Genomic DNA, 15,016 nt, shown 5'->3' on the forward strand with positions numbered 1-15,016 from the left:
AGCTCCTGTTCTCAGCGTAGCCGTGGACGTACAGACGACTGTCACTGGGTCACTGTGATGCTGAAGGAAACTTAAAAACAGGAGGATTCTGAATGAAGTTCTGCAGTAATAAGGAGTGGATTTATCCATGTTTATTCCTGATGGACATCAGAGATAATTATATCCGAAGAAGGTGCAAGTCACACTGAATCTAATATAAACATTAGTAATATTGTGTGCACACAACTACTATATGTAAGGAAGTTCGAAGTTAAAGCAGCTGTTGTATTAAAGTGATATCCAAGTTGTAATAAACCAGAATTCTGCTTCAAAAGAACAGAGAGACACACCTGCAGGATGTTGAGAACGAATTTAACAGCCTCATCAGCAGAAAACACTTTGAACAAACCGTCGCAGGCCAGAATGATGAACCTACGGAGAGAGCACAGACGTCAGCGGCGGCAACTTCCTGGCACACAACCACCCACTTCAACGAAAAACATACGGCATATAACATGTTAATCAGCGAGGTTCGGAGGTGGCTGTAGCTTCATACAGACATGAGTGGCATCGGTCCGAACATCTGCCATCATCACAAAATAACACTTCAGATGACGTTCGAGAGGGAGGAACATCTCATTTCACTGAGAGGTGGAATTCACAAATCACTTTGATGATTTTCATTCAGTTCAGTTCAAGGCTTTGTAGTCCCTGTTGCTGTGTTCATTCCCGGTTTTATTACTTGCAGGTAAAGAATGTAGTAAAACTTGAGGTCTTCTTTGGTGCAACATTTGGATCCAGGCCCAAGCTGACCTGTGGAAATCCTATCCAAACCAGACGTGCATAAATTACTCTTCAAAAACAGAGAGATCCAATTCGAGGGGGACCTGAGAACAGCCAGACTTGACCGAACTAACCCCGAGGATAATCAGACCCTATCCAAAATGCGACTGGCCCGAAAAGAGAGAGAACACCAAAACCGGCAGCAGCTTTATGATCTATCTATAGATTGACAAAAGACGGATAATCTAATTCCAAAAAAGTGCCATTTCGCAAGCGACTGATTTCCCTAAAATAAGCGCGGCTTCAGTTCCCTCGTCAGAACAAAGCTGAGCAGTGAAGTTCACAGTTCTCATTCTCCCTCTATGACTGTGACAAGACAACGAGATCAGAGCTGATGCCGTGCACGCTCGGTCCCCTTTGGAACCAAGACCCGCAGCAGTAAAATGAGGCCCGACCCCACTGGACTGAGCAGAAATTGGACGGGTCAGGTCTCAGTTCTCCAGAATCGAACGGACCAGCGAACACCTCCAGGAGAAAAACATCCCCAAGCCACCGTAACTGGCAAGTACACGTAAAATTAAGATTTCCAAGCCCAGAGAAGCCAACACAAAAGTCTCCTGCGGTTCTGTTCTTGCCTGTCGTTGGCCGTGAGCTGACACCTCCTCAGGTCCGGGGATGAAATGACGCCACAGCGTTTGTACTGACCGTCTCCGATAGAACGAGACACCTCGAGGACGCCCAGCACCCTGCCGTCCCTGCAACACGCACAGAAACAGCTGAATGTTAGCTCGAGCAGTTTTTAATCATCCCTTCATCACTTAAGTCAGGTTTTAAGTAAAGATGCCAAAACTTCTCTGGCTCAACCCTCTCAGATGAGTAAACTGAATCTCTTTGGGTTTTGGACTGTTGGTTGTACAAAACAAGACAGCTCGGGGCTTTGGGAAACAGTGAGGGGGGTTAATCCAGCTTTCTGACATTCTGTGGCCCAAATGATTAATTGAGAGAGTGATCAATGAATCCATGCTATATTAACTGTACCAGGCTCTGGTTAGGACTGTTAGGATTTTCCGCTGGAGTTTTCATTGCTCTGATATTTTCATCAATTTTCGGTGTCGTTTCAGGTGGTTGTACTAATTGGCTTCGCAAAGTAACCTACAGTATGTGTCATTACCATCTGGGTCTAAAAAAACTTTCACACAGATTTAGATTCAGATGTAGCATTTTAGTGCAATCAGTGGAAATGTATAAGTTAAAATATTCCCGGTTCGTCCCTCCACAGCACAGCTGGGGTGTCTTTACGTGGATGAGGGTTGCGTACCTGACGGTGCCTCCTGCTCTCTGGATCCTCATCCTCTCCTCGTACATGGTCGGGTTGTGTTCTTTACTGAGAGCCAGAGTCACTGATCTCCTCTGCCCATCTGCTGCTGCAGCTGCTTCCATCCGACACAACACCGCCTGGAGAGACATTACAATCAAAGCCTGGGCCCTGGTTCAGGAAGCGGTTTAGTGAAAACCCTGACTTTGTTAAATCTGAGATGAGGGTTTTCCGTTTCAGAAACGTAGGCGACTTTAACTCTGAGTCGGGCATCTCCGACAGACCCCGGGTTTCGCTCTGTCTCCTCCTGCCGAGCCTGAAGCAGCTTCTGACACGACTCTTCAGTTCCTCATTCACACAGTCACATCACAGTGCAAACCTGAGCGCGTTCGTTTGCGAACGTTTACGTCGGGACAAGATTAAAATCCTGATTGGACATTAGTTTGTTACCCAGGACCTGTCTTTACGAACGTTACCTCTTTTATGATCAATCAGTCATCGGCGTGAGGACGGAGACAGCGATCTCTGACATCCAGATATTCTACTTCGCGGCTTCGTCCTCAGCTCAGAATAAAATCTATTCACCGTCCGTCTTTTTCACACGGAGAGTGTGGACCCGAAGACGACTGTCAGGTTGTCAATCAGTGCCCACCGCGGTTACCGGGAAATGAAGCATCGCAAAGAAATCTGTGTGAAGCTCCGGACACGAGGCTCCGGCCTATGAAGAATCATTTCTCATGCTGTGATTGGCCGAACTGACGGGCCCTTCCTGTCACAGTCGTCTTACCATATTGTAGATTGTGTGATATCTGAGTGAAGAAACTGGATTTAATGTGGTTTAAAAGTGAGTTTTTGAATCAGGGCTGCATAGAGTCTGAACTGGTTTCAACAGCATTTCACTCACTGTATTTCAATTTACTACCTGTTGAAATAAAGTCATTAAACGCAAAAACGTGTTTTGTGAGGTCAGAGTGACCTTTGACCAACAAATTCTAATCAGTTCATCCTTGAGTCCAAGTGAACGTTTGTGCCAAATTTGAAGAACTTCCCTCCAGGCGTTCCTGAGATATCGCGTTCACTAGAATGGGACAGACAGACGGACGAAGGGACGGTCAACCAGAAAACATAACGTCTCCTATCAAAGCTGTCACCAGCTCAGAGACATACAAAGCGTCTGCTGGAGCACAGGTGCTACTATCCCGAAAAGTTTCCGGTAATCTAACGGGAACGTGGACACAATGTGCAATCCTGGTTTTACATTATGTGGGGGGGGGGCAGCTTACCCTGCTGTCTCCCAGATTGGCCACGTATACCGTGTCGTCCACCACCAGCACACACGTGGCTGTGGAGCCGTCCTTCCACGCTGGTTTCCTGGTCACAACACAGAGAGAGGGAAGATATGAGACTGACTGCAGAAGCACCTGGACAGGCAAATTCACCCAAACTACAGAAAACATAAAGCAGGGGCTCCGTGTAAAGCGCTTAACAGAGCTCACAGCGTGGAAAACTTACTACATCTGTTTCCAGGAACAGTGTCCGTCTTACTCTAGATCGGGGATTTTCAGAGACCTGTTTTTCCAGCCTCTATTTTTTCTGTTCTGCAGTTATAAGTTGTAAGTGGATTTATGGATTTTAACTAATGATGAAAGTCAGAGATAAGGATCTGAAACAAATGCTGCTCCAAAAGAAAAGAAACTCAGGCTTACTGGCTGGAAGCTTTCTTCAGGAAGTCTTCGTCTGTCTGTCTGAAAGTGTCCAGGAGACATTTCTTAATCAGTTTGTCCACATTCTCAGTGTCTCCTGAAAGAAACAACAAAGTTTAACCACCAAGGAAACAGCACAGCCTCAAACAGGAAAAGACTGTTATTCTCATCCCAGCCCAAAGATGAACCCTGGTCCAATGAAAAATCAGTAAACAATCTGACAGAACAACATGCTGTGATAAATATAGGCAGACTGTCTCCTTAAAGCTGTTCAGCTGCCTCTGAACTCACCGCTTGGGAACTTCTTGGCCAGATTGTGATGGAGATGCTCCGCACAGAAGCGCGAGGCTCGAGCTCCACCGTGACCATCGAACACCGCAAAGTACGAGACACGAGACCTGCATGAAACAAAGAGACACATCTGAGAAACAACGTCCAACAATCTGCACACGTCTGCACGACTGTAGGTCGGGTCAAAGGCAGACGTGACAAAGCACCGATCATTTTAGAAAACAGTGAAGATACAGGCAGTGGCTGGGACGTCAGAGTTCCTCCCTAAACCCGACCTTACAACCACAGTTTACTGAGTGGGAGTGTTTTGGTCAGTACATTTACATGCAATCCAGCTTTCTGCTGGTTAAACAGAGGCAGACAGACCACAGCTGGACCGAGGACCAGAGCTGCTCGTCTTCTAGCTCTAGATACCACTGCAATGCTAACATTAACTTTTTGACCTGCTGAAGCGCGACTGGGTTTTGCTTCTGTGTTGTAGCGTTCAGCGGAGCTGAGGGCGTCGGCCGACAGAGACGAACCACGCCGCTCCCCCTGGCCATCGCCCTTCTCTACCTCCATCCATCACAGGTAGTTATTTTGAGACAAGACTTGGTTTGTAAAGTTTACAGCCTGCAATGCTGTTGTGTACAATGATGCAGCTAAAGAGAAAAAAAGTGCGGCGATTCAACTGCAAAATGTGAGTCGACTCAGGGTCTTCTCAACGGATGAGTCAACTCATCGACTTTCAGGCAGCAGCCCTAGAAAAATGAGGAGAAACAGACACTGCGCTGCGTTTAAAGTCATTCCCAGTCAACTGTCTTGAACGTTTAACAACCGAGCTGCTTTCATTCGTGGTGTTATTGAGTGTGTTTTATATTAATGAGTCCAACAAAGCCAATGTTCCTCTGGTTCCCTGAACTCGTTGGTCTTAAATGGCAAACTGTCGGACGGCTGTTGGAGGTCTTACACTTGTCCTGGCAGAGCCGACAGCAAGCTGCTCATGTCCGGCTGGAGAACGTGAGCGTCCTGCATCTCCTCCCGCTCACCGCGCCTGGCCGCCACATAGCCTTTCAATACAGGGAGGCCTGAACACACACACACACACACACACACACAGCTGTCAATCATTACACTCATCATCTCTACATGTCATATTTCCAGCCATTCAGGGTCTAAGAGCTTTTGAATAGAGGAAAAGAAGCAAACAAACATTGTGCTGGAACAGCTGAAAACCTTCTTTACAAACTTTCTTGATCTCCCCTCGCTCCTCCTCCTCTTTCTCCTCTTTTTTATCAGTGTGAGACTCTGCATCTTCTCGTTTTCGTTTCACACTCTTCTCCTCCTCCTCCTCTTCTTCTTTGGTGGCCTTCTGTGGAGCTGTGACCGGCGCTGCTGAAACTGGACCTGAGGAAGAGTCAAACAAAACACAAAGTTGAAGGAAAAAGAAAAAGCTTCATCATTGAGTGAGAATCCAGAACTTAAAAGTACAAAATGGTTAATGTCCATTTTAAAGCTTTTGGTGCAGTAACAGTCGGAGCAGAATAATAAAAACTCTCCAATACGCCTCCAGCTGCTTTAAAGTGCACTTCAACCAGATGTTTTGTGCTTTTTTTCCCCCACACTAAAAGACAATTATGTTTAGATTTCCCACTGCTCTAGTCCTATTAATCCTCACATCATGACAGGAGAGTCCATCAAGAATCCAGTCTCTTCTACACTAGAGGTCTTACATCTGAATCTGGAGCTTTGAAGCTGGGCCCACATGTGAGAAATGAACCCACACACACACACACACACACACACACACACACACACACACACGACTCGAGTTAAAACTCGGGTTTTGGTTCAGATGGCCGGTTCAATTTTGTACCAGGTTGGCAAAATAGCCAGATTCATTAAGCTCAGACACCAACGAATCTCTTATTGAACCTTTTATGTCTCTGATGTAGAAAACAGACATCAGCAGCGGTAGACTGGGCCAGCTGTGTTTGATTAATGTTAACTGGGTAACGTGTCCAGTGACGCTTCAGTCTGCCGGTTAACGTCTCTCTACGACCGCCATGGACCAGACAGGAGACTCTTCTCCAGATAAACGATCAGCCGATCGCAGCTCGTTAAATACAGGAGAGTCCCGCTTCAACCAGTAACTGGGGCTCGTTAAGCTCAGAGTTCTGGATCAGGGGCTCCGGTATCTGGATCAGGTAGTTAGTGAAGAATCAGGTGTAAACGTCAGTTCATTCCAGCTGTTATTTCACCATGTCACAACAATCGATATCGATCAATATTTCAGATCTTCTGCTGCTAAGATCACGTTCAGGTCGGAGCTACATGTTGTCAACATTAATTAGGCTTCATTAATGTTGACGTTGATTCATTTAATAGCTGCCACTAGAAATGGTAGGCTTTCAGATCTGAACCAAGTCTGTGACCTGGAGTTCTTCATTAATAACTGACGTCTGATAAAAAATAAACTTCATGAGATTCAATAAGGGATTAGAAAAGGATTCCGATTTGATAAATGGATTTGATTCTGGATTAAGATTCGATAAAATAATATCGAATACCTGTGAAATGTGCATTAGTAACAGGCAACGCCAAGCTTTATATTACAGCTGCAACAATTGGTCGATCGATCGATTAAACGATGACCGACAAATGGTCTGCAACTATTCTGATAAGCGGTTCATCCTTTAGGTCCTTTATCAAGCAAAAAAATTCACAGTTCTCCCAGTTCCAGCTCGTTATTAGCCAGGATTTGCTGCCTTCCTTTGTCTCATGTCACAGCACGTTTAATATCTTTGGATTTTGTACCGGTGGTGAGAGAAAACAAGCAGCTTGGAGACATCACCTCGGGCTTTAAGAAAACTGTGACTGGCACCAACGGTTTCCTGACCTGACCATTCATCGAGCAAATAATCGATAATTAAAACAATCGCTAGTTGCAGCCCTACATTAAATTTATTTTTACACATGTATTTATTAAACTTTTATTCATTAATCTGTTCAAATATATTTTTGACTCGTCTGTAAACCACATTTTAACACATTTTGTCAGTTTCAGACTCCATCGATTAAAAATATCAAGCGGCATGAAATGGAGATACTCAAAGAAGAGCAAGTACATCAGAACAGCTCTTAAATCCAGTACTTGAGTAAATGTACTCGGTTACTTCCCCGCCCTAGCAGCTGGCTATTCTGCAGTGTACAAAACCGCCAGATAATGCAGGGATCGACCATGGTGGTCCGGACGACAGTACGTCTATTTTCAGCCCATTCAAAACACCTGCTCTTCGGCTTCCCCCGACGTGAGAGCAGAAATTTACAGAGCTGTTGGAAGTCGGTTCCGAAGCATTAACCGACACTGTCAGGAAAATAAAACCGTCACTGGGTCTCCGCTCACCGCCGGTCTGTGTGGGTTCTGGCAGGTCGTCGAACAGGTCCATTCCGCTAGCTCCGCGGCTAGCCAGCGAGCTAACTACCAGCAGCTACCCGCCCGCGCCGGCACGCTTCTGTGCCCCCGTGCAAGCTCACGGAGTCGGCTACGTGAGCGGGTTGAACGTCTGAAAAGAGTCTCGAAGCGGGTCGAAATGTTCCGACGGTCTGCTGCTGAACGGGTTACAATGACTCCAGCTGCTCACTCGTTTACCGTTAGCTCGAGCCTGAAGGCTAGCGTCGAGTTAGCCACGATGTCAGCTACGGCGATTTCCGCTCACAGCCTTCAGATTAAAAGCATCGGCTAAACGGAGCAGCTATAGAAATATCCGGAAGTAAAGCTGCAGTTTGCCAACGTTTGACTTTACTAAGTTTCATGTAAAGTACATTCGAGAGCAAAGTTGTACTTACATAGGCTACAGTGCTTGAGTGGACCTCATTTCCACGACTTTTGGTCTCTCAGACTGTTATAGTGAAGGACATTTTCAGTGTTTTCCAAGTTCTATTATTGTTATTAGTGATTTTTAAGACATTGGCTGAGGCACCATCAGCTGATGAGAGTTTTTCTAAAAGACAAGGGGAAGCAATTTTATCTGTAGAGCACCTTTTAACAACAAGGCTATTCAAAGGGCTTTACCTAAGACAAAAAGTTATGAATAGAAGATATAAAAGAAAAATAAGGCAATATGTAAAGACATATGAATAGAATTTGAAAAAGAGTAAAACAAACTGAAACAGATAAAGTTTAGCAAAAATAGAAACAGTGGAGTAAAAATGGGTGCTGTTACAGGTCAGTGAGACACGTGAATAAATAGCACCAGATTTAGTTCAATAAAAAGTCCTCAGCCCTGATTTAAACAAACTGAGAGTTGTCGAGCAGATCTGCGGTTCAGATATAAGGAGCATCAAAACTGAATGCGGCTTCTACAGGTTTAGTCTGGAATCTGGGGACAGTACGCAGACCCGTCCCGGACCACCTGAGAAGGTCTGGACTGTAGGGACACTAGGCAGATCTGTCCCAGACCATCTGCGAGGTCCCGATGGTGCAGAACGGAGCAGCAGATCAGAAATGAACCATCCAGAGTCCCACAAACCAACGGGGGCTGTTTTAAGATCCATTCTTTAACAAACAGATCTGGACTGATGTGGTCCCTCCTGGTCTTGGCGAGGACTCTGAATCTGCCGCAGCAGTCTGATCTGAGACTCGAGTCCTTCAGTCTTTGATAAATGCGGATGTTAAATTTTAGATCTGGGTCCGGGACCGCTGCTACCTCCTCCCTTCCCTTCCTTTCCTTCCCTCCTTGCTTCCTCTCCTTGCCCCTGGCCTCTTATTGGCTGTCAGGCTGCTCCGCTCCCATTGGCTGACGGCAGCATAAAGGCGGAGGCCGGACGATGCTCGGGGTCAGTGCGGCTGGAAACTTTCCGACGCCGCCGGTGAACGTGAAACTCGCGCGCACTCACGCACGATGCGCGTTGCCGTGTCTTAATCGCATCGCATCGCACGAAAACCCGCAGATATTCGTCTTTTCCGAGTTTCCATCCCCTTCGTGACTCCAACATGCGGCTGTCTCTCCTCTGCGTCTGGACGAGCTGGATTTTAACCCTTCACACCGCGGCTCAGCATCATCCTCACCGGGAGGAGGGAGGCGTGCAGCCCGGGCACCGGCAGGGGGTCCGGGCCGGGCGGCGGAGGCAGAGCGCCGGCCGACCGACCCCCCCGCGGCCGTCGAGGGGAACCGGGGCGAAGCTCGGAGGAGGGCAGGCCGATGGCCGCGGGAGAGCGGCTCCGACCGGGTGAGCAGCGCGAACACCGCTGGTTATTTATATTCTTATTCTCTGCAGGTGTTGAAGGGTTTTGTAACGTTGCTCCGGACCTCACGCTCTGCTCCTCGGCCTGCTGAAGTCCAGGAAAAGAGACAGGTCCGGGGGGGGCAGTCTGTTCCCGTGTGTTTATTAACTAATAAGAGGTGGTGAGAGAAGCCTGAGCAGCACGATAACTCTCTCGTACACACACACTCACACACACACTCACACACACATCAACCGTGTTTTGGTAAAATGGCCCAACCCCTCATGACACACTCATGTAAAGTTCGGAGAGAGTGATTTTCTGAAGGGAACTGATGATAAAACTCTCAAACCCAACAACACCCCCCTTTTACTGCACCGGCATCCTGTCAGTTCTTCAAGGCGTCCAACACTTTTCCTATTGCTGCCATTATCTAAAAAGTACAGTTGTGTTGTGTTTTGGTTTTTTTAAATAACATTTTAACCGATTATGCTACAGTGAAGTGAGAGTCAGCTTACCTTTTAAAAAAATATCCAATTAATGAATCAAAGTGCAGGTGGTCACAGGGCTGCAAACTAACCATTATTTCAGTTATCGATTAATCATTAGTCTACGAAACGTCAGAAGAATGTCAATACGGCCGTGGAGACTTGGGGCTTTCAGATGTCTGGTTTTGTTTGACCAAAAGTCCAAGTAACCAAACATATTGAGTTTACAGTGACTATATGACAAAGAAAAGCAGGAAATCCCCAACTGAGAGGCTGGAATCAGTGGAAAAATGACAAATGATTTCTATGGATTAATAATAAACTACTTGCCGATAATTTTCTATCAGCCGACTAATCAATTAGTCGACTATTCGATTAGTCGACTGTTTCAGCTGTGGGTGGTCACTGGTGGAGCCTGGTCCCATTTTGGTGCCAGACCCATGCATCAGCACCAGCAGAGTCGCAGTACAGCCATGCCAGCGGCTCTCGGAGGCTGCACTCGGACCACGCTGGCGATGCTGGCGATTAGGAGGCAGCGGGGTTGCAAAGCGTCTGGTTCTGGACGTGTCGTTGGCCGTTCTGTTTCCTGTCCCAGAATTTCATGGAACAGTCTCTCTGGAATCTCCTGGATAGTGCAACCGTCACATAAGCTTATGTTCTAACCAGCACTCTGAGTTATTTACGCTTTGTTTCTGAGAACTCAGTTGTTCTGAATACTACAATACCCGGGAGCCTCGGCTGCTGTTGCTGTGGAGAAGAATGGAAGCGAATTTGTCGCAAACGAGACACGTCGCCCTGGTTACTGAGTCCATCCAAAATTGACTCCCAAATTAAAACTGAATTAATTTAAGCTGCAGACTGTAAAAGCAGTTTTATGAGCGGTGCAATCTTTGGCTTCAGCGCACTGTCGGTGTTGTATGAATTTGAAGCTCTGTGATTGGATGTTTCTGGCTGAAATGAACGTTGGGATTCGTAGTTGACGTCTCCTTCAGTTCTTATGGCCACAGGCTTCTTGGACCTTTGACTTCTGAGCATTAACATTTGAAGACAGGCTCATTTTTAATGTCTGCTTTTATTTACTTTTCACTTCAAAAGTGATAAATATGGAATTTTTGGCATGTTTTTTCTTCCCCACGGTGCTTTTAGGCAAAGAAACGTCCGATCGCAGAGCTTGAAATCCTGTCACACGCGCCGCTAACGCTGGGTGACAGCTAAAGGTTACGCTGCTATGAAAACTGAACACAGAATCCACGTCCGACATGTTCGAGAACCGGCGACTCCACAGCTGTGGTGGACCGAGCGACCCGCTGACAGAACCGAGTTCGGTTTGCGGGACATCTCAACAGTCTGCTCTGGACCTGTAACCGGCGAAGTGTGCGTGTGTGTGAGAGACCATAAAACATCCGAGCAATCAGCACCTGGCAGGTGTGCTGGCCTGCAGACACCCCAGGCATGTGTGAAATTCTGTGTGCGTTTGTGTGTGTGTGTGTTGACTTTGCATCCATCACTTGACTGTCAGTCAGACTTGCACTTGAGGCTGAATAGACACACACACACACACACACATATATATCTAGATCTCTGCATCTAATCCTAAACCCGGTGAACTGACTGGCCTTATAAACTGTGTGTGTGTATGTGTGTAAACAGAGCAGCTTTTAAGAGGTTTAAAAACAGGCATGTTTGTATGAGTGTGTGAAAAGGGGAAAGAGTTCCCCTCGACTTCAGAGTCCTGACAGACTGTTAACACACACACACTCAGGTCTTGTTTTTGATATCAAAGCGGGGACCAGCTCTGCTCAGGGGACTCAAATATGTCGACGTTTTAAAAGCCCCTCACGCTGGGAGTACGTCCACATTAAGCCGGTGGTTACACACCTCTTTCTCTCCGCTCTGTGCAGCCTAGAACGGCGTTTTTCTCCCCTCACAATGAGGCTGAAGCTAAAAATTGTACTTCGTGATTCGGCCGGTGTTTCTGTTATTTTGTCTACTCATTTATATCAGTGAGAGGAGGCAAAATAACAAACACAAACTCTCTAAAACAGTGTCAATAAAAACCCAACATTATGACCGACTTTACTGCAGGACCGTTGCATTAGACTGACTCAGTTTTTAGCTGTGTGTTTCTAATAAACCATAAACTGAGTGTGTTCTGAAACTTAACACTACAGACTTAGGTAGAACCATTTATTAACCCATACATAGTCTGACTGCTGCTCTGTGTGCAAAACATGAAATAGTCCAAAATCAAGAGAGAACAACACAGTAACCCGTGAAATGTTGATGGTGAAAGCTGTTTTTTTTTTTTTTGACATTTTAAAGTGCAAAAGTTCGTCTTGTTGTTTGAATAAAGACTCGCTTTCATCACTGCGTCCTGCTTCAATCTAAAGCTCTTGTAATAACAAGGTTGTGTGTTTCTTTCAGTCAGAAACCTCCTTCAGATGATCAAACAGGCCATCGGAGACGTCTCTCTGATGAATTCAAAGAGATAAAAAGACAAAGTGTCTGCTGGAGGAGGATTTTTCCGGAACCTGGCAACCCAGAAGTTGTTCCTAAGACAAGGATAACGACAGTTTTTGTCTTTGTTGAGCAATAAAGTTGAATTCTGTTTTTATTCTGTTCTAAAAGCTGCGAAACGATGAACTGAGGGTTTGAGCTGCTCAGACCTCCAGCAGTCAGAGTTTAGCGGCTTGAACTGGGGTGAGTCCACGAGCTGCCCCAAAGATTAGTGAGCTCAAAAAGATCTAGCTGGTTGCAGCTGGTTGCCATCTTTATTACGCAATGAATCAGTTAAGCTTTCAGTTGGCCGTTATTTTCTGTCAGTCCAACTGATCGACCGATCCTTTCGACACGGTCATGTTTTTTTAATTTTCCGTCTCCACATGTGATCAGCGAACAGGATACAAGCAGACACCTGTTTGAGTCAAACTGTTACAGACGGGACCTCTGCAGGGAAACGGGCCAGTTTGGGCTCAGTTTGATATTAATCCGTCCTGTATTTATGCAGCTTAACAGTGTGGCCGAGGTTAAATTTCCTCCTTCCCTCCAGTTTTCTTTGTGCGGAGGATGTGTGGAAGCACAGCGGGAGAGAGAAGAGGAGATGAAACGTGAACGCTAACAGACTGCTCGGTGTCCTCCGGAGGAAAAAAGGAGCATATTTGATTTGAAGTCGACGTTGTTGTTGAGAGCGTAGGAGCTGTGGTGGGCGAACACAGACTACACGGTGTTACTTTAACTTTTTTTTTTTTTGCTGATGCTTGTATTTTCCCTCACAGTGACTTTCAGTGAGTGCAGCAGTAGAACAAGAGAGCGTCTGTGAACTCGCTAAAACCTCATCTGAGGTGACGGCACTACACTTAAAGCACCGTACTGCCGTTTTTGCATGCGTCAGTCGCCGATTACGAAGTCTGTACCTCATATCCCAGCTGATAATTTCCAAAAATTTCCACCGCTTTGGAGATCGACCTCCTTTCCTCCAGGCAACTGTCGTTTTCAGTTCATCTCTGGGAAAATCGTCTCGCAGAGCCTAGAAACTTGATGCAGATGTTTGACATTAGTTTGAGGGGAGCCGTGATGCCGTGTTTACTGTTTGCTGAAGCTGTTCACCAACCCCAGCAACAGTGACTCGTCACACAGATACTGAAGAGTTTGAATGGTCGGGTCTGTTTTAAATCTCTCCGAAACCAGAAACCCAACAGCTTAAGTGTGGGAAAAGGAATAAATACTGTCTATCTGGTTTAATGTTAGCATGTCCAGCTGACCAGCTCACACCTGAAGTAGTAACCCACTGTTACTTCCGAGACCACGTGGACCATTAGTTCGTGGACTTGCAGGTCCAGTTTTTGAGTATCGACTTTGCAGGAGCCGGTCCCGGATGCTATCAGGGTTGAGGCTAACATTAGCGGTTCTGAATGGCAGTGAGGCCAGCCCTGAAAACGCGCAAGTCTGTGACTGACTGACAAAGTGGTAAAGTCAGCCATTGGTTGTCCGGCCGAGTGTTGGAGTTTCCCCATTGGCCGTTGCTCTCTCAAAACTAACCCGCGCGAACAGTTTCTATTGCGTCATCAGGGGGGCATTTACAGGCAGTGTAGCCAACTTAGCGCCTTTTGTCGCCAGACTTTTCACAACCAGTTATCGACTCTTCGTCTCAAAATCACCTAGTGACACATCCCCCAAATTTTTTGAAAAACTTTAGCCACTTCCATGGAAGAGTCGCCAGTTTTGCCTCGGTAGCGTGAGGTCAGGCTTTCCCTCCACAGATACACCGCTCTCTATGCGTCGCGTTCAGCTGGCCACACGGCAGCTGACACAGACCTGAATGAGCTTCTATTTTACAGGTAAATACACCTGAAATCAGAGCTCAGCCGTCGTCTTTAAGCCGTGTGTCTGGTGATTCTGTCAGACGACATCGTGGTTATGAAACCAGGATTTCAGCAGCAGAGCAGCAGCTTGGAAATGTCTGCTGGTTAACATGTCATCTTAACGGGCCGCGTTTCAGTCCCTGTTTCTTACTTGTTCCGTCGCCTGACAACAGAAACGGAACAACATGTAAATGAGAACAGCTTTACTTGGAATTCAGCTGGATTAAGTTACTGTAAATGTGAGCGCGTAGTCTTCTTTTATTAAATTTTGGGGAGGTTTGCACTGCAGCAACTCCAGTCAAAGTTACCTGAGATAAAGTTACGTTTGTCAAACGCATCAGTTAGTAGCTAAACAGGGTTTTGCTGGAATAAAACAAGTCTTTTACATTTTTCCTTGTCGTAACATTAGAGCTGACTCGTTCTACTAGAACAATGCCGTTTCTTTATTTCTGTGTCTTCTACATGGATCATCCGCAGGTGGGGAAAATGACTTCTTAACTGGACCCTGTTAGCGCTAGCAGTCTGTTAGCATGATGTCAGGCATGTAGCCGTCAAATGCGTGTTAAAGACCGGATTTGACAGGATTCTCATTTTAAAAACGAGTCAGCTGGAAACATGAAAGTCAGCAGGAGACTTAGCAACAGTTGTCATTTCAGCCTGTGAATTCGAGCCAGCTAGAAATGAGGAGCTGCTGTCGTCTACCTCTGCCTAAAATCTAGGACCTGTATTTAAACGTTTTTTTTAAAGGGTTTTGTGTGTTAAACCTGTCACCATTGTGATTGTAAACTGCACGTGTACCACGTGAGGATGATTGACAGGAGTACGAATGGTAACTAAGGTCAGTTAACTTGAACGATCAGCGTCTGGCTGTTATCGATGAGGATATTGAT

General features: G+C 46.2%; 2 protein-coding genes across 7 annotated transcripts in view; one reads left to right on the forward strand and one right to left on the reverse strand.

Annotated features, from left to right (window-relative positions):
• The window catches only part of LOC120791938 (integrin-linked kinase-associated serine/threonine phosphatase), an 8,407-nt gene extending 644 nt beyond the window's left edge, over positions 1-7,763 (reverse strand). Inside the window, exons 1-9 of one of the 6 annotated variants that reach the window (XM_040130814.1) lie at positions 7,457-7,763; positions 5,304-5,457; positions 5,021-5,138; positions 4,072-4,178; positions 3,784-3,877; positions 3,361-3,448; positions 2,081-2,217; positions 1,398-1,517; positions 330-411 (exon numbers count right to left, since the gene is read on the reverse strand). In XM_040130814.1, coding sequence (XP_039986748.1) covers positions 330-411; positions 1,398-1,517; positions 2,081-2,217; positions 3,361-3,448; positions 3,784-3,877; positions 4,072-4,178; positions 5,021-5,138; positions 5,304-5,364 — 807 coding nt within the window. In that variant the 5' untranslated portion in view covers positions 5,365-5,457; positions 7,457-7,763. Of the gene's footprint in view, positions 1-329; positions 412-1,397; positions 1,518-2,080; positions 2,218-3,360; positions 3,449-3,783; positions 3,878-4,071; positions 4,179-5,020; positions 5,139-5,286; positions 5,458-5,728; positions 5,846-5,985; positions 6,196-7,339 lie in introns of those variants that run through there. The other 5 variants (XM_040130812.1, XM_040130811.1, XM_040130810.1 and 2 more) reach the window with 5 other exon arrangements.
• LOC120791939 (latent-transforming growth factor beta-binding protein 1-like) overlaps positions 7,738-15,016 on the forward strand; it is an 82,511-nt gene continuing 75,232 nt past the window's right edge. Inside the window, exon 1 of the mRNA XM_040130817.1 lies at positions 7,738-9,282. Coding sequence (XP_039986751.1) covers positions 9,047-9,282 — 236 coding nt within the window. The 5' untranslated portion in view covers positions 7,738-9,046. The remainder of the gene's footprint in view (positions 9,283-15,016) is intronic.

Source organism: Xiphias gladius, chromosome 7 (genome assembly GCF_016859285.1).
Source record: "Xiphias gladius isolate SHS-SW01 ecotype Sanya breed wild chromosome 7, ASM1685928v1, whole genome shotgun sequence".
Taxonomy (NCBI): Eukaryota; Metazoa; Chordata; class Actinopteri; order Istiophoriformes; family Xiphiidae; genus Xiphias; species Xiphias gladius.